The 24,914-nt window shown below is 41.6% G+C and overlaps 2 protein-coding genes across 2 annotated transcripts in view; one reads left to right on the top strand and one right to left on the bottom strand.

Moving 5' to 3' along the window:
• ALDH6A1 (aldehyde dehydrogenase 6 family member A1) overlaps positions 1 to 24,914 on the top strand; it is a 287,758-nt gene that overhangs the window by 193,061 nt on the left and 69,783 nt on the right. The gene's annotated exons all lie outside the window — the stretch shown is intronic.
• LIN52 (lin-52 DREAM MuvB core complex component) overlaps positions 17,425 to 24,914 on the bottom strand; it is a 56,138-nt gene continuing 48,648 nt past the window's right edge. The window contains exon 6 of the mRNA XM_063117850.1: positions 17,425 to 19,903. Within this exon, the coding sequence (XP_062973920.1) occupies positions 19,848 to 19,903 (56 nt within the window). The 3' untranslated portion in view covers positions 17,425 to 19,847. The remainder of the gene's footprint in view (positions 19,904 to 24,914) is intronic.

Here is a 24,914-nt window from a genome sequence, read left to right as displayed (position 1 = left end):
CAAAAGTATAAAATAATAAACATAATAAATGGCTGTGCAACCATTAAAAAAAAGTCTGTGGTGTCTAAAGCATTGCCAGAAGCGCTGGACACTCTAGTCCGCTATCTCTGTGTTCATGGCCTTCTAACCTCCCGGAGCCTGTTTAACCACTGAGGAGCAGCCAACCATACATCACAGTAAACCACTCCAGTGGGGGCTTAACCCTATTGTGGTGGGATGGTTAGCTGGGGTGCTTCTGTAATCACTGTGGTACCATTTCCCTCGCCCCCCCCCCCCGACATGCTAAGCCACCATAGTTAGTTCACAACCCTTAACTATGTTGGCTTAGCATAATATCTGAACAGGCCCTAAGTTAGGCTAACTCTTTTCATTAAAAACTTCTCCTTAGCTTCAGAAAAACTTCATCAAAATAGCATCAACTTACTGTTCAAGTTTCAACTATTTTTCTGTTTAAACCAAACAGAATCATTTCATGTGAATATATTTCCAATATATTTCCTGGATATCTTCCATATCAACCTGTCCCACCTGTCAAGTCAGCTGATTTTATTGCATATAATCATAGATTCTTCCCATTTTTCCGGAAAAGAGACAACAGTCACAAGAGAAAGTAAATCAAAAAAGAAACTGAACAAGTCAATTAAACTATTTCATCATATGTTCAGCTCTCATCTACAGTTTTTAGGACCTTTGCTCTATTTTTTTTTTTTTAGCAGTCACTGTGAACAGAGCTACTTGATTGGTTGCATAAGGATCCATATCTCCAGGTAGTTTACACGTTGGCTCAACCAAAGTTCTCTCAGACCTTCCTCCCCAAAATGGCAAAACAAATCTTTTCCTGGTACCAGCACAGAAGTCACAGAACAATACATAATGATTAAATCCCTCTATTTGTAGAAACTCCACATAAGAAGCGCCATGCTAGATCAGACCAAGGGTCCATCTAGTCCAGCACTCTGTTCATACAGTGGCCAACCAGCTGTAGGCCAGGGACCAACAAGGCATGACATGGTGCAACAGCACCCTCCCACCCATGTTCCCCAGCAACTGGTGGTGTTTCCATAAATGCCTTTTTTAGCTGGCCTGTTAGACCAGCCTGGTAAGCCTTACTTCAGATGCTCCCGCCATCTGAGGTAAGGCAGGTGGTAACTGGTGAGAGGATTGTGGCACCCTGCTTATCAGATTCCCTCCTCAGAAAAAAAAGCTCCCTCCAACTCATTTCTGGCTAGGCTAGTGTTTCTCCTTAAAATGCTATAGAAGATCCTCATGTGGCTTGCTAGCCTTGGGATCATTTATGAAGTCTGTCATGCATCAGTAGGGGAAGTGATAAAAATGTTGCCACCAAAAGGGAGGGGATATTGGTTTCAGTGGGGCAAAGGGGTGGGGTTAAATAAGGTTTTAAACCGTTCTTAGTCCTCATATTCTATTGTAACCATACCTAAGTACATGTAACTAAACAAACACCTTCTTCCTGTCATCTCCTGCTAGTGTGTGTGTGTGTGTGTGTGTGTGTGTGTGTGTATAGGAAGTAGGTGGCCCTAAGTTGTTAGTCATCAGTTTTCCACAATCCTACAGTCACCTTTGCATATCATATTCTCCATCCTGTCTTCATGGTTTATCTGCTTTGGGAGAATGAGAATTTCACTGGCACTTTCTGCCTCCTTAGGGAGGATGTGGCATTAAGGCTTGTGAGGCTTAACTCACAATTTCTCTGTTTTTGGTGCTTGGTTGAAAGCTGCAGAATGTTAACGTTGCTTTGTAAACTGTAGTTTGTTTGTGTGTGTATATATATATATATATATATATATATATATATATATATATATATGAGATACTGTCATCGCCATCACATAAATGGTGCTTTCCCCCAAAAGCACTTCATTAAATTATTAGTAGAATTATTTCAATAAGTTTTACAAGAGCTCAGTATGGAAGACCTGGATAGATGATGAGAACTGAAGCTGAAGGAAAGTGGCTTGACTAAGGCAACTCAAGCTTTTGACACCTTGCACCAGTATACTTTGGCTTTCTTTGACTAAACTTACCCACTCTCTGAGGGCTTTCCTTTCTCTAAAGGTTCCTAAGGGCAGCAAAAGGTTTGGTTCCATGCCATCAATTTCCAGTTCTAAAATGGGTGAGCAAGCTTTTTCGTCCTGAGGGCTGCACACAGCTGTGGGTGGTAAGTTGAAGGCCTCATGCTAGTGGATGTGATCAGAGTCATAGAATCATAGAATAGCAGAGTTGGAAGGGGCCTACAAGGCCATCAAGTCCAACCCCCTGCTCAATGCAGGAATCTACCCTAAAGCATCCATGACAGATGGTTGTCCAGCTGCCTCTTGAACGCCTCTAGTGTGGGAGAGCCCACAACCTCCCTAGGTAACTGATTCCATTGTCGTACTGCTCTAACAGTCAGGAAGTTTTTCCTGATGTCCAGCTAGAATCTGGATTCCTTTAACTTGAGCTCGTTATTCCGTGTCCTGCACTCTGGGAGAATCGAGAAGAGATCCTGGCCTTCCTCTGTGTGACAACCTTTTAAGTATTTGAAGAGTGCTATCATGTCTCCCCTCAATCTTCTCTTCTCCAGGCTAAACATGCCCAGTTCTTTCAGTCTCTCTTCATAGGGCTTTGTTTCTAGACCCCTGATCATCCTGGTTGCCCTCCTTTGAACACGCTCCAGCTTGTCTGCGTCCTTCTTGAATTGTGGAGCCCAGAACTGGACGCAATACTCTAGATGAGGCCTAACCAGGGCCGAATAGAGAGGAACCAGTACCTCACGTGATTTGGAAGCTATACTTCTATTAATGCAGCCCAAAATAGCATTTGCCTTTCTTGCAGCCATATCGCACTGTTGGCTCATATTCAGCTTGTGATCTACAACAATTCCAAGATCCTTCTCATTTGTAGTATTGCTGAGCCAAGTATCCCCCATCTTGTAACTTTGGTTTCTATTTCCTAAATGTAGAACTTGGCATTTATCCCTATTAAATTTCATTCTGTTGTTTTCAGCCCAGCACTCCAGCCTATCAAGATCACTTTGAAGTTTGTTTCTGTCTTCCAGGATATTAGCTATCCCACCCAATTTTGTGTCATCTGCAAATTTGATAAGCATTCCCTGCACCTCCTCATCCAAATCATTAATTAAAATGTTGAAGAGCACTGGGCCCAGGACTGAGCCCTGCGGTACCCCACTCGTTGCCTCTCCCTAGTTTGAGAAGGTTCCATTGATAAGTACTCTTTGAGTCCGATTCTGTAGCCAACTGTGAATCCACCTAATAGTTGTTCCATCTAGCCCACTTTTAGCTAGTTTGTTAATCAGAATGTCATGTGGTACTTTGTCGAAAGCTTTGCTGAAGTCAAGATATATGACATCCACAGCATTCCCACAGTACGCAAGGGAGGTTACCCTATCAAAAAATGAGATCAAATTAGTCTGACAGGACTTGTTCTTGACAAATCCATGTTGGCTTCTAGTGATCACCGCATTGTTTACAGATTGACTTCTTTATAATCTGCTCCAGAATTTTCCCAGGGATGGATTTCAGACTGACTGGTCTGTAGTTCCCAGGTTCCTCCTTTTTAAAGATAGGGACAACGTTAGCCCTCCTCCAGTTGTCCGGCACCTCACCCGTCTTCCATGATTTTGCAAAGATAATAGACAAAGGTTCTGAGAGTTCTTCTGCTAGCTCCTTCATTACTCTAGGATGCAGTTCATTGGGCCCTGGAGATTTGAACTCATTCAAGGAAATTAGGTGTTCTTTGAACATTTGTTTATCAAACTCAAACTGTAATCCTGCCCCCTCAACTTCTGCTTCACTTTTTCCAGGGGGGTCATAGACCCACTTTTGAGAGAAGACTGAGGCAAAGTAGGAATTGAGCACTTCAGCCTTTTCTTTGTCATCTGTTATCAATTTGCCATCCTCATTAAGCAGTGGGCAGGGCCTGGGCTAGCAGCAGGCAAGTTGCACAGAGAGTGTCTGCTTCCAGGCTGTCTGTTTACCTTCTCTACTGGTGATCAATCTTTGGCCTCAGCTCCTCATCTTCTCTGACTGAATTCATTCTTTAACTATGGCACCCCTTCCCAACCTAGTACCCTCCAGAAGTGTTGGGCAACAACTCCCATGATCCCTAGCCAATGATGGGAGTTGTAGTTCAACACATCTGGAGGTCTCCAGGTTGTGGAAGGCTGAACTGTGGCATTTGGGTTTGATCTTGTTCTCGTTTTGAAAACTAGCATGCATCTCTCATGGCCCTGGCATCATCAGCTTGGTCATCATCAGCCAGGCAGGGCAACCACAGATTCAACAAATTAAAGAGTGGGGGAAAGCATCCTTAAAGATTTCTACTTATTGCCAAGAATTATTCAATTAGGTCATGAGTGCTGAACCTCTTTCAGCCCAAGGGTCAAATTCCATTTTGTTTATTTATTTTATTTATTATATTTTTATACCACCCAATAGCCGAAGCTCTCTGGGCAGTTCACAAAAATTAAAATAATGAAGAGCATAAAAACAACCAGCAATCTAAAAACACAAATACGAAATACAATATAAAAAGCACAACCAGGAGAAGCCGGTGGCAAAGGGGTGGGGGAGAAATTCCAAAAGAAATAAAAATGCAATACTCTACACATTGCCAAATCAAGCAGCATGATGGCAATATCTAGACCCATGTAAGATGCTGTTTTTGGTCTAAATTAGTTGAATATTTTGATTCTTCTAATGCAGAATATACAAAATCCTATCCATGTTATATTTTTCAAACTTTTTTGTTCTTGAAACTCTGTAATTGTTACCAAGATGCTTACAGGATTGATTTGTACATTACATCTCACGCATCCAAGGCCACATTCTTTTATGGTGACGCACCATAAGATCAACCCTTATAGATGCCACTCCAGCAACTAATCGGCTGCAGAGGCATATAAAATGGCAATATAAAATCAACTTGAAGTCAATAGGCACACTTCATGCTCAACTCTTGAATTACCTTTGCAATGCCATGACAAGAACCTCTAGTCATCAGCAACTTGTCTTCTTCACTATCCAGGAGTCATTCTTACTGCTTCAAGTGCCCAAATGCTGTACGCTCTCTTCCTCTCACACACTTCTTTTAACAAAGGAAAACTTTCAGACATACGCAGCAGGTTGGATCAAAGAAAAAAGTGGAGGCATTTGTGTAATTTCATGACAACAGGCCATACTATGGAGAATTGCATTGCTAAGGAAAATCATGACTTTATAAGATTGTCCTAGCCCTGAAAATTCTGAAGTGTCAAGAGAGGCAAATCCAAGAGGTAAATTCTCCATCAGTAGAGACTTTGCCAGAGGAAATTGCGGCTGCTATATGGTCCACCAAAGAATAAGCCAATTCAGTGTTATATTTCCTGTAATTCCAGGGCCTGGTTAAAGCAGTCAAGAAAGTTAGGTGCGGCGTGGGGGGCGGGGTCCAGCCTCCAGTCAGTCATGAACAAGGAGAGATCTGTGACAGAACCAAGAAACCCTCATATCACAATCCTAAACATTGATAAGCCCACAAGGGGCAAAGGGTATGGCTTAAGGCCAGTCCATGCCTTAAAATGGTTTGCATTTAAGTACAGCATGACATAACGCATATGCTCCTATTGCTTAGTTGTGCAAAGATGGGCGTTCCCTCCCCCTTTCACTGAGAGAGGCAGTGGGAATGATGGTTTATTCTGCCCCCAGTTTGATAATGGAAATGCATGGCTGCAAAATATATCCATCGATGTGAATTGCATGCTTACGAACATGACATCCAGCGTTCATAGGGAAGCATTTAGAGCTCCATCACACGGGGGGGGGACATGCTCCCTACCGTCGCTTCTCCGCCCGTGTTTGCATTTCTGTTACTTCCTCTTTCAAAAGAGGAAGTACACAATGAGCACAAGGCCCATTGAGTCCGCTGTTCCAATGGCGCTGCTTCTCCTGCATACAGCAGGAGAGAGCAGCAATTCCGTGTTTAAAAATACATCAGACTTAACCAGGTGTTTTTTTTGTCGTGCAAGGAAGGCCAGAAGGGGCGGAAGGGGCACGGGAGGCAGACAACGTCATTTGAGGGACCTGAGCAAAATCTGTGAGTGCCCTGTAATGAGCATGCAATAAAACGGTCGTCGGATGGAGCTTTTAATGTTGGCAGCACATTCACAGGTTATATATAGGCATAGGGGTCTCTTTTGGAAGTGCTCCCAGTATTGCTGCAAAATGTGTCATCTTCCTTGGCCCTTTCAAATCTCTTTGTATAAAATCCCTGTGACTATGTTTGCATTGATGCAACAAGACTATGGGCTACCAAAGCCACGAACAAGGAGTTCTGGGCGGACTTGAATTTGCAAGTCTTGCCAGGCCCAGGCCCAGGCCCAATGAAAAAGAAAATCATCATCCATTTTTAAATGTTTAGAAACCACCCCGCAAATTATATGGATTCAAGCATGCAAAATAGCCTTCCGAATAGTTACTCCTATACGTTCCCCACAAGCACATTATCTGGCATATCAAGTTTCTTCGACAGCCACACAACCTGTGGCAACCAAGTCTCAGTCACTCAGTCAGTCTCTCTGTCGCTCTCTCTCATTCTCTTTATAGCAATTTTGATATAATGCATTGTTTCCTATTATGAGTGTTTCTCAAGTGTTAGAAGTATAGCCTGGATTAGACATCCAGCTTTATTTACTTATTTTCCAGTTTAGAAATTATCCCACTTAGTTTTTGAAGATTTTTATTTCATCTCTTGGTGAAGCCGGGCATTTGCATGTTGTTGTCTAAAATTATATATTATTGTCACTGTTGGCAGCAGTAGGAGTAGCAGTATTTGTAATATTATCAGTGAGAGGAGCAGTAGCCTATTTTAAATAATTAACAATGGTTTCAATAGCACTTTAAGTACACATAGGGCTGCAGGTCACAACCCAAAGCTCCTGATTGTCTCTTTTTAAGAGCGTGGCAGCCATTAAAAGGGGAACTGCCCTAACATTTCCCAACCCATTCCTCTGCCTGTGCATGGCCTTAGAACTGCTAATGAGAAGATAGGCAGGGTCTCCGGATTAAAACTTTACAATTTCTTGTTACGCTGATCCAAATTCATGCCCTGCTTTTACCATCAGCCCACCAAGTAGTACCATTAGTAGTTCCTGCTTGAATTTCTTCTTCCCGATGCCTTCCATTTTGTCTTGACCAACTCCTTTCAGCTTGATCTATGAACCACTGCTAGGGTGGCCATGCATCCTACTTTATAGAGGACAGTTCTCTGTTTGAAGCACTGTTCAGGCCAAGTCCAGTTTAAAGATAAAGATCCATAAGAAGGGAGAGCAGAAGCCTTGAAGCTGTCCATCAACAATAGCTCCCCTGATCACAGTCTTCCCCACTATAGTGAGATGAATTGTATTTCTATTTCAATTATAGATGGGCAATGGATAGTATCCAATAGGAGCTGGGTGTGCGCGGCCAGCCCTGGTCTGTTCATGCACAGACCCACCAGCTCAGCTCCATGTGTGGCCGTGATATTTCGCTTCACACCAATGGTGAAAATGCACATTTTCAGAAGAGTCGCAACCCGCCCCTTCTGGAAATGAGCGTTTTGTGTGCTTGCCCCCAGAAGCATAATATTGTGCCTCCTTGTGGACCTGAGCTGGCAGGGCTATGGACTTGCGGACTGGGGCCTGGAGGAACTGACCATGCATACACAGCCCCTATCGGATGCTGCGCTACATTTATTAGAATCAACCGAAATTCCACAAAAGTACACAAGTTTTTTTAGTCCTCATGGCCACAATGTACGGTCAAGTATTTGGATTTTACTATTTCTTCTCCCATCCTCTACTTTTGTACTGCCTAGCCTGATGAAGGATTCTGGAGAACTCAGAACCTTGCACACTTTTATGGAGTTTTGGTTTGTCCTAATAAAAATATTGTCCAGCATTGGATTCTGTGGTTTTTCCTCTTATAGACCAGAATTACTGACTTTATTTTTTTTAATTTCAATTATAGTTCCCCCCACATTTGCATCTGTGCATATAAATATACTTTTATGCAAATCTGTTTTCTCTTTTTCAGTGATGCTTTAATTAAGTATATTTGGTCACCTTAACTAGGGCCCTAAACACTGGCACAGCAGCACCATTTGTGCTCAGCACAGGTTCAGTCCCACGGCACTGGTGCTTTGAATGGGCCCTTGCGGTGCAGCACAGCTGTGGCCTTTTAGATGTCATCTCACAAGCCTTTTCAAGGTCCAAGACCTGAGCATAGATTAGTCCTCTGTTGAAACTATAGTTTCTGCAATTGTACTAGGATTTTAAGCATAATAGCTAGAAATCTGCTTTTTCTAATCATTGGATATAAATATAGCCAATATTCTCAGAATGCTAAAATTATGTATTTATTTTATTTATTTAAGGATTTTTATGCCACCATTCAGCCAAAAAAGGCTCTCACGGCGGCTTACAAAAGTATTTCTTGACAGTCCCTGCCCACAGGCTTACAATCTAAAAGACATGACACAAAAGGAAAGGGGATTGGGAGGGAGGAGGAGGAGGAGGAGGGGGGAAAGGAAAGCAAATTCAGGCACTACAATCTTAGTTGCAAAGTTCAGCAGTTACAGTTGACAGCAGTAAAATTCTGATCTATTCAGAATTGCCAGAACTCAGAATCCTTTTTATAACCATAAGAGCAATTCAGAGGCTGTGATACTGTCCAAGAGACCCATTTTGTTTGTTGTCAATGTTTTCAGCTCTTCCAATCCAGGTTGTCAAGATGATAACAATTAAAGCAAGTCACTTGTTGGCTCCTGAAATCTCTTGCTGCCCGCTTCTTCCTGCAGGGTGGTATGTTACTCTCATGCCCATTTGAAATTTTGGAATGATTTGTTAGCAGATTGTATTTACCAGGAGGAAACTAGAATTATATTAACTGTTTTTGCAATACTCACACTTTGAAACAGGTCTACGTAACTTGAGACCTATCAACCCTAATGCAATCCACCTGCCGTGTACAGTGGCCCACTGTAGATTTGAGAAACCTCTAGTTTTTGCAGTCTTTCTGGGTCTGAGAAAAAATAAACAGGAAGCTTGTCTAACACCTGGCAAGTCACAATACACAACTGGTGAGTTCCATTCAGCTTGGTGGATCACAAGTTGAACAGGCCTACTTTAAAGTGACAGAGTGGATTACTACATCTCTTCAGACAAACTTTCTTAAAAAGCTTAGGAGGGGGTTTCTCCAAAGTAGACCGCTTTCCCTCACACAACCAATCTGCTCATCTAGTAAGTTGGTTACGATTTTTGAGGCACTGGGCTTTAATGTTTAGGACTGCTGGTTGGAGAACCATTTCCCTGAGCCCGTTAATTAGCACAGTAACGGTGCCTGTGCTCCATTAGCCAGCCCATGTGGTAGGATCCCCTCCCCGTCCACCAGCCTTTCCCCTAATGAGAGCTGGAAGAGGGACACTCACAAAACACTGCCTCAGAATAATATTCCGCTTTGTCCCTGCCGGTAACAAGAGCTGACAGGATCACTACGTCCATTTCTCTTCTAATTAGCACACTTCCAGCTTGGCCTGAGCCAGCAGCCAGAGAAAAGCGATCGGACAACCGTACCGAATCACAAACACAAAGAGGCCCATTCCCCATAATTAGGTGAGACAATCCCTCAGTCTTTTCTCGGCTGGAGCTTGCCCATAAGACTCTCGCTGTTTTGGTAAGTCCCAGCAACACAAGTTACACGTCTCCCCAGGACACTAATAAGCCCCTAATTGTCTTCCGCTTCACACGGCTCTTACCATAGGTCTGACTTGGGTGGAAATTCTCCTAACAAGCAACAGCTAGCCCTGCCTGCTCCACAAGCGCAACAAGAACTGCCACCGACTCAAAGGGGGGAAGTGAACAGGCAGTGAGAAAACAGGCTCTGACTACTGGGGCCCGATTACGGCATCACAGAGACTCAAAGGGAAGGACGCCAGAATGCCTGACATCAACTAGTAATTGCCAGGGGCAAAGTCTGTCCTTGACCCTTCCCATTCTTCTTCCACTGCCCAACCACCCGTCTACATTCTTCATCCCCTTGTGCCTCTTTACTGTCTCCTTCGCATCTTGCTTTCTTTACTGTCAATCATTTTACTGTCCATACTCTCTTTGGACTCTGGAAATTTTGGACCAGTTTTTGGAAAGGCCTGCTCTCTTGAACATATCCCGGTGAACTGACCAGCTTAAACAGTGGCTCTGGAATCTTGCAGCCTGAAGAAACACACATTCTGCCAGGAAGGCAAAGTTGCACCTATGTCTTTTATTTGCATACATTATACCATTTGCCATTGCATACCATTCATCTTTGTCAGATCTTGGAAAGGAAATGGTTGGGACTCATGCAAAAGAAGTAGGGAGGAGAGCCTGTGCTGGTTGGGGGTGACGGGAGTTTTGGTCTAACACATCTGGAGGGCACCAGGCTGTGGAAGGCTACCGTATAGACATATGGCCTGGGAACGATGGAATTACTGTTTGTTATAGAAGAATTTTTACACAAATATTAGGGTTCTTAAACCTGAGCACAAAAACTCAGCATCCCAATCTGTTTCCAGGTTTCTCTCTGCAGTCATGTAAACCATTTGCTTGTATTTGACTCAAGTTGCTGGATTCCTTATTACATGCTAGATTCTGCATTCTGCCGTGTAATCACAACTGTGCAGTTTTCCAGAAAAAAACCTGATAATTGTTTTCAATGCATTCAAAACAAACTGTTCAGTTGACTTTGGCATGGTTGACAGGAAAGGATAGAAGGTAATATGCTAAGTCAGTGGTCTTCAACTGCCCTAGATCCAAGATCCACCTTGAACTCCCAACCTGCAAGATGGGAGCCATTTTCACAATTGCTCAACATGGCGGCAACAGCTTTGCTGTGACCTATCTGGGCTGATCTCATGACCCACTTTTGGGTCACGATCCAGTTGAAGACCACTGTGCTAAGCAGGACAACCACAGAATCGACTAGTGTCAAGGATAGGCATTGTCGGACACCTGCCGAGTGCCCACACCCCAGCATGGGCCACTGACAAGAGCCCCTAGGAGTTGCTCTTTTTCTTCACTTGCCTCTTGCTCTGGCCAAGACAATAGTGATGGTGAGGAGGAACAGTAGATAAGAACACAAGAAGTGCCATGCTGGATCAGACCATGGGTCCATCTAGTCCAGCACTCCGTTCACACAGTGGCTGACTAGCTGTCGACCAGGGACCAACAAAGTAGGACATGGTGCAACAGCACCATCCCACCCATGTTCCCTAGCAACTGGTGCACACAAGCTTATTGACTCAGATACTGAAGGTAGCATATAATCATCAGGGCTAGTAGTCATTGATAGCCTATTCCTCCAGGAATTTATCCAACCTCCGTTTTAAAGCCGTCCAAATTGGAAGCCATCACTTCTTGTTGTGGTTTTGAGTTCCATAGTTTAACTATGCACTGTGCGAAGAAATACTTCCTTCTATTTGTCCTGAATCTCCGACCAATCCGCTTCATGGGATGATCCTGGGCTCTAGTATTTTGAGAGAGGAAGAAAAATGTCTCCCTATCCACAGTCTCCACACCATGCATAATTTTGTACACCTCTATCATGTCTCCCCTTAGCCTCCTTTTTTCCAAGCTAAACAATCCCAGCTGTTGTTATTTTCCCTCATGGGAGAGATGCTCCAGCCCCCTGATCATTGTAGTTGCCCTTTTCTGCACTTTTCCCAGCTCTATAATATCTTATTTTAGGACCAGAACTGTACACAGTATTCTAAGTGTGGTCGCACCATAGATTTGTATAAAGGCAATATGATACTGGCAGTTGTATTGCTTGCCTGCTTACTGACTCTCTGCTTGGCAAGCAAGCAAGTGGAAACAATGATGAGAAAGAGAAGGAGCAGCTCATAATGACAATGGTAATGAGGAGGTAGAATGAGGAGGTGGGCCCATTGAGGGTGTCTTGCCCGATGGCACTCCAAGGCAGAGGGTCTTACCTTCCTGTCTTTTCTTCTCATACATTTTTTCTGTATAATCCTGTAAATTTTTACTCAGAGGTAAGACCCACTGTGCTGAATGGGGCTTACTCCCAAGTAAATGTGCATAGGATTGCAATCTTTATAATGGGCCTGCCAACAGAGTTACTAAATCCAGCTCCCTGGGAAGGAGAGTATTTGTTTTTTGTCGTTTGTTTCAACTAGGGTGACCATATTTGGGAAACCAAAAAAGAGGACACCTAGTGTGTGTGTGGGGAAGCAGCTTTGTGAGTCCTGCAGAAAGTATGTTATTCCCTCGCCACCTTAAAGAACCCGATTGGAGTGGAGGAGGGGAAAGGATTTCATTCTGCACCACCACCACCCACTCCAATTGGGGCCTTTTCTATAATGTCCACGAATGACCCACTTTCCCCTTTAAGACCTCAATTGGAGCTCAGGGTGAGGGAATGATGTGCCTCAAGAAAGCATGTCATTCCCTCCTGCTATGCTAATGCTTCCACCTTAAAGGGGAAGGTGTGTCATTCCAGGACATTATTGAAAGTTATAGAAAATCCCCCCTGACACCATGGAAAGAACAAAAACCAGGACAAATCCGGGGAAATCCTGACAGTTGGTCACCCTATTTCAACAATAGCTAATTGTTTGGAAGGCTGAACAAACTAGGAGCAAAGTAAGTCAGGTAAGTACTTGTAGCAAACACAGCGTGCTGGGTTATTTATACAGTCCCAGGTCCCCTGAATCTGAATAGTGTGAAAAGCATCCAAAACACTCAAATAATCAAAAGTTGAGAAATGAACAGTGTTGCTGTGAGACTCACAGAACTCTGCATAGAAACACTTACGATGAGTCTCTAGACAAGCAAGTATTCTAGATAATTAAGGGCACAATCCTATGCATGTTTAGACAGAAAAAAGACCTGCAAGTCCTAGCATTTCTCTGCCACCCATGCTTGCTGCTGGGGAATACTGGGAGTTGTTTTTCTGTCTAAAAATAGAGATTGTACCCTATTTTTTTTAACAGTGGTATGAGAATGAATAATATTCCAAATAAAGAATATGTTAAGAAGAGTTTGTGGTAAACATGGGAAGAGAATGAGACAACCAATAAACACACACACACCTTGGAGAAAACACAAGTCAAGAGTTTTAACTGACTACATTGTGTTCGGCATCACAAAGTATGACATCCTAGTGGTATAATTTCACAAACATTTAGTAGGACACCTAGACTGAGAACTTTATTAGAGCCAAGGTAAGGATTCTTTTAGTTCCTGCCTGACCATAATAACTAATAGATGGAAATGAAACTAAATTAAAGCAACTGCTTTGCTGTAAGAGGCCATATATCAAAATTACTAAGAAGTCTTGTTACGGAATATCACCAAATTCCCACATGCCAACAACAGACATTCCTCACGATATAACACTACTTCTTTCTCTTCTGCTTGGGGCAGCCTTTGTTGATAATCCTGGGTAGCCTGTAAGATTTTAGTACTGCAAAAATAGAACATAAAAAGCTAGTGGTACACATGGGCAACTGCAGAGCAGAGTTGCTAAAGAAAATTATTCCTGAGTCATCCCTCCCTTGCTCTAAAACACACCAAACAAGTACAGAATTTGATCACATTCTGTTTTTAACATAGATTAACTGCCTTTGCTTGAAAAAATGGGGGAGGAAAAATTCTGTAGCTGCCATTGTCTACAAACAAACATTCCTTTTTCTTTTCCACTTCCTCAGACAATATAGAACTTTGAAGTCATCTTATTTCTCTGCTTCCTTCCAGCAGAATTATCAGGTATATTGGAATCACCCTCTGTTTTGCTTTTCCTTGGCAAACTGTCTGTAACAGAGACAACAGTGAGTGCCTCAGTTTCACTCAGATGTGTAGAGGAGTCAGCACGTAGGTCAGAGGTCAGCACCACAACCCACACACCACAAAGAAATCCTAATTCTATGTGAAAATGAGTTTGCTGGAGTCAACTGCTCTGAACACACTGCTGGGTCAAAGAACAATCTGCTACTGTTGTTTGGTTTTTAATCGATTACATTGGCTGCCTTGAGCACTTTATTGTGAAGTTGAAAGTGGGTGGGATACAAATTCCAAAATAAAATAAGTTTTGAGTTCAATATTTTGATCACTAGCAAAGTTTAAATCCTTTCTGCTGAGAAACAGGTAAACTAGTTGATTTTACATAGAACTTTTCATTTTCTCTGGAGCTTCACTTTTCTGCACAGCCTAAATGGGCCACCAGTGATTTCAGATGACAAATGTTCTGAAACTTGCTGAAATATAGAAGCTTTACAACGATCTGAATGCATAAAACGTCTGTGGCCCCACCCTGCAAAATTTCAATGGCATATATGGATAAATGTAATCTATTTTCGATAATGGCCCAGTTCATATCTTCCTCCATTTGCTTGCTGCTGGATGCTCACCCTACTTCTACCCTCATGGGGGCTGCCTAAATGGTGGTGGGTTGCTGCTGTGATAAGCAAAACAACGTGCTTTTGCTGTGTCGGGGTGGCAGTGGTTAAAGCATGGGGTTTTCGGTGGCTGGGCCACCCTCTGCCTGGCTACTAGAAACCCCATGCTTTCGCTGCTGCATGGTAATCCAAATAAAAAAGGTATTGTGCTGCTTCTAGGGAATGACCAGACTTTGAGAACCTCCATAGAAAGGATTTTCCCTAATAGAGAAGATAATACTTCTCCATATTATAACTCCAATTCGATATGCAGAAATAGTTCTCTACATTCACTTGTAATTCCAATTTGAGGCACACATGGTGTTATAAGGTCCTTCTAAAAAGAATATAAAAAGAGGCCTGCTAGATCACATCAAAGGGCTACCCAACCCAGGATTCTGTTCCCACAGTGGCCAACCAGATACGTACAGGAAAACTACAAGGACATCAACATAATGGCACCCTCCCACTTTTGTTTCCCAACAACTTCAGATGCTGAAGGTAATACAGAGCCATCATGACCTAGTAGCCATTGATATCCTCCATGAGAAACCTTGAATTAAAAGAAATATCTCTCAACATTCTTTTGAGGAACAGGAAAGGGACCCAAAAAGCTAATGAGGCCTTGTGCAATAGGATTCTGCTAGCCTAGCAATTCATTTTCTATGAACAGCAGTCTAGGGTTGTTCCAATCTTGTTTCAAATCTGTATTTGTGATGGAATCAACCTTGATCTCCCTGGTGGATAACATATGCCAGCAAATGGATTTGGGGCCGTGTGTGTGTGTGTGTGTGAAGAGCAATCAGACTGAGATCTACCACCATAGGTAGAACTTCCATATACTGTAATTCAATGCAATCTCAGTATTTTTCATGGTGAGAATTCACAAATTGAGTTAGAAGTCCTTAAAAGCACACTAATCAAGTAATGCACATGTACATAGAACTGACCTCAATTTCCATGGAGTGGTGAGGCCTAATCACAGCAACAAAAGGAATCACTAAGTTGCCAGTTCTCATTACCCTTAAGTCTTGTTTGGGTTTATTGTCATTGTGATCACTTATATTATTATTTATTGCATTTTTATACCACCCAATAGCCGAAGCTCCCTGGGCAGTTATATCCATGACTAGACACTTCAAGTCCACTTCAAGATCATATGAGGACAGGATTGGTTGTCATAAGAGCATCAATCCTCTTGGTGCTATTGGGCGGTATAGAAATGTAATAAATAAATAAATAAAGAGCAGCCATGCTGGATGAGACCGAATGTCTATGTAGTCTAGCATTCTTTCTCCCACAGTGGCTAACCAAATACCTATGAGAAGCCCCCAAGTAATACATGAGAGAAATAGCCCTTTGCCACTGTTCCCCAGCTACTGGTAAGAACATAAGAAAAGCCATGCTGGATCACACCAAGGTCCACCTAGTCCAGCATTCTGCTCACATGGTGGCCAACCAGCTGCTTGTAGGAAATCCATAAGCAGGACAGGAGTGCAATAGCAACTTCCAGGATATCCTAGCCTAGAGGTAGTATATAGCCATGGTGACTAACAGCCATCATAAAAGTAGAGGAATAAAACCTCATTTTGCATCTCTGCATGAACTTGCCAGAGGACCTTATATTCCTGTTGGTGTAGGGACAACATATCATGGCATGGAAAAGGGCCCTAAAGAAATACTAGCATTCAGTTGTTGTTCCCCCTTTGGGATCAGCTTGCTGGGAAGAGGAGACCCACTTTAAAAACTGTTAAACAAAATTCTGTCATGTTTTGCATTTGCAACACCAACACCTAGTGATCACCAATATTATATCACCAATATAAAAAGTTTAATACGATCAACAGGGTACCCCTGAGTGTAATACATTTCTCTTGTTGAATGTCTCCTATTCTCTAAGCTTGTTAAAGTATGGAAATGCATGGCTAAAGCTTTCAATTAATCTCTATCGTTTAGTGATGCCATGCACCTATGATTACTGAATAATATTTAATATTACATTAGACTGAATTAATTGCTAATTTATCGTCGTCCCCCCCTTAATGTATTACAAAGCTATACTTTCATTGTGGACCACAGCAGAGAGATATCCCCTTGAAGGAAGATGTTTCTTTGTGTAACTATCTAATGAACCTGAACTGCCAGCCAAGCTTTGAAAAAAATATTTTTAGGAAGAACATTGGCAAAAGTTGCAATTAACACAAAATGAATATTCTCTAGATATATGAAAACCAGTGAGTCAAGTATACTGAGAGATGGAAACTACCACCTCATTCTCTTATTTATCATTTGGGTGTTAAAATACAAAAGCGACTTGAAACTGCATGCAAAATTTCATAGGGCTGTTGTAGAGGATGTTAAATAGTGTAGCTTTAAAGAGGTCAGATGTTGCTCTTTATAAGGTAACTAAATTCTTATTTCAAGTCCCAAACTCAATTGAGCCTTAACTGTGGCATTTTAAATCAGACTCCTTTCCTATAATTTAGTGGCGGCACTTCCAAAGATTAAGCTTTCGGGCAAGGCACATAGGATGCCTTCACTTCAGAACTTTAATGTGATTGTGCTGTGAATTAAACTAAGCTAATTATTTTAAATGTTTGAAACAAGGATTGCTATACAACTGGGCTACTGGACTAATACAATTTTAGTAAACCGTTTGCTTGGAAGAAATTATCTGCGCCGACTGACCCTATGTTTACTTGGAACTACGATTTGCTTAGTTCAGTGTGCAAAGGATTGCAATCTAGAAGTATAAACACACATGAAACTCTGAACAACCATCCCAAGAGCAATAGAAATAAGCTTTGTTCTTTTGTTTCGCTACTGTATGTTTTACACTTTTCATTTTTTTAAAAAAAAGAATATTGAATCATACTGTTCCATTTGCACCTCAAGGCAGATAAACACATCAGTGAACAATTTTCTTTCAAGACCGTAATCAAACACAACTTTAAAATTTCCAGCTAAGACGATCCTGTGCAACTTTATTCAAAAGCACATCTCACTGAATCTAATGGGACTTACTCCTAAGTAAATGTGCATAAACCTCAATGTTAGTAAATCCAAAACTCAATGGAACATGTCCAAATAAACAGGCATACAATCAAGCTTGAGAGTTAGCTAAAAGCCTTCCATAAAACATTCCATATTTTAAAAGACTGCTTTTGAAAATGTATATTGTTTTACTTTTATTTAGGACACTACAGAGCCATAATACAGATTACTTGTTCAGGGCAATACAAGTAATAATACTATCTATAAAAATACATCCCCAGCATATCTCTGGATGAAAAATATAAATATATAAATATCCCAACTCTGAAGCATATACATCTTTACTGCTCTGTCTATGGCAGATGAGCTTCCAGAATTAAAAAAAATGCTTTCAAATGCAGAAGAATTTACAACTAATGTGTGATTCATGACTGGGTTGGCAACATGGACTTCCCGCATGTGTTGCCTAAACTTTTCAGCTTGACAGACTCCGAACATGTTTCAAGGGCTCAAAAAATACAAACAAAACACACAGAGCATGATGCAGATGAAGCCAAACACTTTCATGTCTGATAGTTTTCAATGTGAGTATTGGGAACACACCAAAATCTGTTCCATTGAAATCAAGGGGATGCAAAAATGTTTCGGGTGGATGGGTGGGTTGCTACATACATTTGCTCCCTTACATTTGAACCACAATCCTGCAAATATGCCATCGTGTGAAAAACAACAACTCTCATCTACTTCAACAAGGCAAAGACTTTGTTGTACTACCAGTTGTAGTACTTCTGCTTAAAAATAAGAAAAGCCCCCACTGTACTCAGATAGACAAATGTACAAAGCTTTAAAGTTGAAACTCTTAATTTGACTCATCTGCCCCTTAACAGAGATATTTCACTCATGCACTGGTTGAAGTGCCTCAACGCAAAATTGCTTACAGAATACATGTAAAATTGCAAGTATAATCTGTTGATTATGTTTTACTCTTACATCCCCAAACTTATGTCATGGATCCTGTAAACTGATCAGGACTATGTATGTTCTCATTGCTGATCATTGGAGATATTTTACTAAAATAGAGGTCGCAACCCAACCAAAGTTAGGCTCTTTTGAATCCGATTGATTTTATAATGGGAGAGATGTAAGTGTGTGCTCCATTGATATCAATGGGTCATAAAAGTGCTGAACTTCGGGTGGATTGTCCCCCAAAGTGTTACTAGCATCTTATTCTAGAAAAACAAGCTTGAATGCAAAGTCCTGTCCATGCTCTTCATGAATAATATTAAATAATTCCTGAAAGAGAAAGTAACTCAATCTACATAATGAAGGTTTCTCTCTAACATTATTTTTGTTAGAGAAACCTGTTTGGAGAACTGTCTTCTAGCTGTAAAAACAAATACAATGCAGAGGCAGACTATGAAGACAAGACAAATTCCATTTTGGGTAGTTCTGTCATAAAAAGATGCTATTGTACCTTTAAACATTTTTTCAGTATAAGCCTTTCTAGCAGAGTTAAACTGAACGTAAAACAGGACAAATGGATAAAGGTGTATGACACAGCTTTTCTTCTTATAGGAGTGTTTTCTTTAACCATTTAGTGAGACACTCTTCACATTCCACACCTCACCCCATCCAAACAATGGCAGTCTAGAACCAGTAAAAAAAAATCTGCCTTGGTATGTAGCTCCTCATCACGTCCAGCACCTCAGCATATAATGAGCCATGAGAGACAAAAGAATGATACGGTCTTTTATGTAATGTACATGGCTAATAAGAATCTATACACAATGCTAACCTGGAAGAAAGTAAGAAGCATTACCCAGTCCTAAGATTAGCCAAGATAAAAAACCACACACAACCAGTCAGTTTTTATCCAGAACACTACTTGTGCCCAGCAATAGTGTTGCCTTTCAGTATGGTAGCTATAAATATAAAGTTATTGTCCCAGAGGGAAAAGAGGGACTTACACTTACACTCTTTCACTCTCTCTCGTTCACACACACACGAGCCATGAGATACATTGTTTTGGGACACTGGCCTATATAATCATCATTGTAACATATAATCTCTGCTTTTAATTTTAAATCTATGCTTCTACCAACTGCAGAAGAGGTCATTACTTTTGACTAGATTGTGGTATAAAAATCTGTTGCATCAAATTCTTCTGGCAAAATGTGCAGGAGTAACTAAAGGCAGGAGAGTCAAATTGATGAGGGAACAAGTGGTGGTCCTTGCCAAAATCATCTGGAATACTTCTCTTCAGATGAGAAGTAAGACACGGGAGCATTTCTGTAAGCGTAAGGCAGAGCACTGGTCTTTCCATTTCAGCATATTTGGGGATTCAGGTAGTTTTCCAGCAGCCAGGTACATTTTTTTCCATACTCCACAATCAGCTACTTTCTGGGTTTTTCCAGGATGTTCAGGAATTTCCCTCGAGTCATTTCTCTTGCTGAAATTACAAGAAAAAAGAAGAAGCTTAAAAACAAATAGAGCTGGATAATTTACAGTATTTAACCCCACTTGTGAAATTAATTTCAAATGACTTTCTGGTGCCAAGAGGTAACAACAACAACAAAAAGATATAAAGGGGAAGAAATAAATGTGTGCTGCAGTTTAGAGTTCCTAACAGCATGGAATATCAGCCAAACTGAAAACATCAACACTCAGTGTAATACCCACAAGCTGTCTCATTTCATACCAGGCTCACTTCTTTTATTCCCACTATGGTTAGCTTCAAGATCTCCCTTTCAGTTTTTCTACTATATACATCTATGAATAGAATAATCTAGAGTGCCACTGCTCCTCCTCAGGGCATCTCTTCTTGAATGCTATTAACCCTTCAGAGATTATGGACCTCTGTCTCTCTCCATTTCAAGATTACTTGTCCCTGGATGCTTATGATCTTAAACATAAATGAGACAGCATTTCCACTCTCCCATGGCAGTGATAGTCCCTGGATGCTATAACATAATGGGGTTTATATTCCCTCAAAGTAGTTCATCTATGGATGGAGTGTTAAAGTAGAGTTTATAGAGCTTTGCTCGGCACCTTCACACAGTATTGTCATTCCCTGAATGCTTAATACAGAAAGGCAACGTTTATACGTTTCTCTCTGCGTCATCAATCTCTGGGTAGAGAACTGCAGCATTTTTACATAGCTACTTTCCTACAGAAACATTTCCAAGGTTTTAGTGCAGGCACCCTAAAGATGTACATTTCTACTTAAGACTAAAATTTTAAAGAAAACATTGAGCATTTCCCCTTTCGTGCAGTCTCCTCGTCCTTATATCCTGAATATCCATAGCTATGGTGGATGGGGTATCTGCAGAGGGAGGCCTAATATACTCCTTGTCATGGAGGGCCATATCACCCATTGTAGAGGGTAGATTTGGTTGTTAATGAAATGTTGCCCCAAATGCAGTGCTTTCCCTTTCCATATAATGACAGGCATTCATTTCTATCTAAGAAACTATCTAGAGTAGTGATGACAGCTCAAATGAAGACAGTGACCTAATAATAGAGCAGAGGGATATAAAATAGAGGTGTATAAAATTATGCATTGGATGAAGGAAGTGAAGGTCATCCTATGAAGCTGAATGGTGGGAGACTCAGGACAAGACAAAATAAAGTACTTCTTCGTACAGTAAACAGTTAAACTATGGAATTTGCTACCACAAAATGTAATGAGGGCCGCCAACATAGATGGCTTTAAAAAGGGATTAGGCAAATTCATGGAGGATGAAACTATCAAAGGCATTGTTCATCACAATGTCTATATGTTACCTCCAGGATGAGAGGCAGTATGTTGCTTCATACTAGCTGCTGAGAAACAACAGGAGGATACTATTGCCCTCAGGTGCTTCTTGAGGGCTTCCCACAGGCATCTGTTTGGCCACATGGAAAACAGGATGCTGGGTGAGAGTTCTAGCTATATCTGAGAATGTCAAGAGTTGCACTAGTTGGGATGGGAGTTAAAACTGTGTTGTACCCTAGTGACCCACACCATGAAGAATTATGTCTGTTTTAAGTCTAAAAGACACATGACATTTCATGGCCTTCAAAATGAAGGGCTTGAGCTCCTTGTCCCATCGTTTTCATTCCACCTCTTCACCTCACCCATATTCATGCCAGCTCTCTCATCCCTCTGGAAATATGCCTGGTTCTGCTCTTTTCCCCATCAAGTACTGGCTCTCCCCTCAACTCATCCCTGAGTTCTCCATTCCACATATTCCTCTGGCACTCCTGCGAGTGTGGTGCTTTCCTCCTCCCCAGAGGAATGAACAGGCCATTCACTTACCTAGAAGAAAGTGAGCGAGCAAGGGGATGCAGTCGGAGTCATCTTTTAGGGAGTGAGCTAAAATCTATTCCCTGCTCCAGGGAATTCTTCCCTGTTAACAATCAAACCTTGCTGAGATCTGCATAGCCCCAACATGGGCTGTTCCTTGTTCTAGACAGAGAAAAGGTGCAGTTCCACCCCCAGGTTCAGAGGCAATATGCCTCTGAATACCAGCTGCTTGGAGAACAACAGACAGGGCTTATTGGCTTCAAATCCAGGCTGTTTATAAGGATTTTAGTCCTTAAATAGAGATTTGGACTTGCAAGCATTTCCAAGACTGCAAATTATAACTGAAGACCTGTTTAGTCCTAAGAGTATGTCATATGTTTTACCGACAATGGAAGCTATGCAATCCACATACAAAGGGCACATATTCTGCAAAAAAGAACAAATAGAAAAGGATAGTATTTCTAATCAACAGAAATGGATTTAAAACTTAACTTTACAAAACTGTTAAATATTCATAATTATAATACAGAGGGTTTTGGTGCTAACACGCTCCTAACTGCCACCAAGATTGCATATTCCTGGTTAAAAACACACACACCCATCATCTCCGCTTACAACTAAGTAGGATTTAATATAAACTTCAACTGAATCGTTTCTCATCACTACATCTCAGAATTAGCATATTCATGTTGACTGCTTCCAAAAGCATAGCATAGGGGAGTAAAAAGGGGCCTGGTTTTCTCTGGTCCCCCCGTGATACATTTAGTATAGAAAATAACCTGCACCCGACTTTATAGTCAAACGTGCAGACATCTAGTTTGGCCTCAAGAAAGGCAGGACCTGCAACAAAATGTTGCACTGTGGAATATTCCTGTTCACGCCTTCCTCTGGGATACTCAATTCTACCCCAGCTCCCCCTGATTTTCCAAGCCCTCCCAATCATGCCACGTTCTGTGGCTACTGAGCATGCTCAATCCTCATTCAGCTGTTTTTGAGATTTCCTCCCACCACTAGTTTCCCCCCTCCTAATGATTTTTTTTTGGTACTTGTGCTTTCCTTGGGCACCTCCCAAGCCCGATCTCTGTCTCTTGTGGGTAGTGCCATTTTGACTACATAAACAACTGCACTTGGGCCTGAACATCAGAGAGATTTTTGCCAGATTCCCCATCAATTGGTAGGCAGTATGCAGTTCCCAAAAATTGGCCACTGGTTCACCAACTAACCACAGTCTGCCTTCTGCTATCCTTGGTTTTCAGGACTGCATTTTGTAAAACTAATGAGCTGGGGCAAAATGTTATCACCACCTTGATACTAGTGACCCCGTCTCAAGAGGTAAGACCATGCAGCAGGTTTTATCCCCACTTCAACTGTATTCATGGCCATCTCCCATGTTTCTCTCAAAGGCGTCAAGAGGAGCCGTTCACTTTCTTATGGGAGGGGGGGAGCCCTTTTGCTAGCTTTATAAGATCCTTGAGCAGAAATAATTAATTCCATCACAAGTTCTGAATAGTCATCAAACTAAACTTTTTTAAAAGCTGTATGTACAAGAGTTCAAGACTAGGAGTTGAAATATCTATAAGCTTGCCACAAGTCCACTCCACAAGAGATGCAGGCTGAATGAATATAGCTCGAAGTGGTCATGTGACTCCCTGCATTGTGATTCCAACTTTCTAAAGTTTCAAGGTAGAGTAGCGAGTGGGTTGAGTACTGAGAATCATGAAAAATATAGTTCAATGGGGGGAGGGAGGGAAGAGAAAGGATCAGAAGCAGTGATATAGCCACACTGTACTCCGAAACAGAAAACATCAAAGTATATTCACTCAATCTACATTTCACTGTTTTAAAAAGTTGCATAAATTGGCCTGTGCTTTGTGACTTGAAGTGAATCATTTACTAGTCATGTACTGCAAACTTTCCTGTGATGGGGATTACACCACATCTATTTGTGAAGTTTAGGCTATGAAGTGATTTGAAATTCTCCAGCAAAAAATGGAGGAGACACTCATGTTCTTATAGCCATTTCTTCTTCTTTTTCTTTGTATAAAGGAAAAAAGCTAAAGTCTGAGGTTCAAGAAATTTTACTTTGAATTAAGATCCCACACCCCATTCTTGCTCAAATAATGTCAAACTGCCGCATTATCAGCTGATGGAGTGGAAGTTTTCCACAGCACCAGTCCCATATAGGAGATATACGAATATGTGACAACTACGCGCCCCTGAAGAGGGCTGCACCCTATAAATCAGACTGTGAGCATTGACTAGTTCTGCGCTCCAAGTGAAATTACTGTGAGTTGGGGGCTGCTCCGGAGCACGTGCCCTCCTGTTCGCTTGTCATCGGAGATGTTAACATTTCTGATTAATTCACAGACCTCTCATTTTATTCTTCATTCCTTTATCCTTGCTATCCTGCTCTGCCGCAGCTTAAAGATTCTTACCGACCTGCTACAATAATCACCACCCGCTTGTCCTCGTCCTCCCCCCACCTGGTGAAATTGTTTAGTGATGCCAACCGCGCTTTTAATTTGCAAGACATCAGACACAGAGGTAATTTATACCAACATCTGTTCATTTCTGACTTCTGAAACAAACTCGCACATGCTGCTACGAAATCCCATTAGGAGCAGGAGACAGCCTTCTGCTATTCTGTATTCCTCTTCTCAATACAGACTAAGGAGGCAACTAGGCTTTAAATTTTGAAACATACGATACAAAACTGAGGGAAGGCCCTGAAAGCTACCAAATAAACCTCCAATACTCATCAAGTGCCATCCAAATTGTGTAAAGAAGTTTCTGAATTTTTCTACCTATCTGTGTATGTCTCTGTGCAGTTGCTGCCTAGCTGATCCAGCCCTTTCCCCAATACGGTATACTATTGGTAACATAAAGCAAATTCGAATTGCATGGTTTCAACATCTCAGGCACTCAATTTTATTAAGTTCTTTTCTTCTGTAGGCCTGTCTCCCATCTCCCCCCGCCCTGCCTCTGAATTTGGAAGGAACACCAAAAACTCTCCCTAGTGGAATGGTTCTTCTTGCTTTGCATTACTCCAGTTCTTTATACTGCATTAGAAATTTTAATTCTAGGCATCCCACAGTTGTTCTGATGGAGAAACAAGCAAGGCAATAAGGAAGTCTCTGTGGCCCCCAAACCTAGATTCCATTGCTATCAGGAAAAC

This window comes from Elgaria multicarinata, chromosome 2 (assembly GCF_023053635.1).
Source record: "Elgaria multicarinata webbii isolate HBS135686 ecotype San Diego chromosome 2, rElgMul1.1.pri, whole genome shotgun sequence".
NCBI classification, from domain to species: Eukaryota; Metazoa; Chordata; class Lepidosauria; order Squamata; family Anguidae; genus Elgaria; species Elgaria multicarinata.
This window is presented reverse-complemented; position numbering and strand designations above follow the sequence as displayed.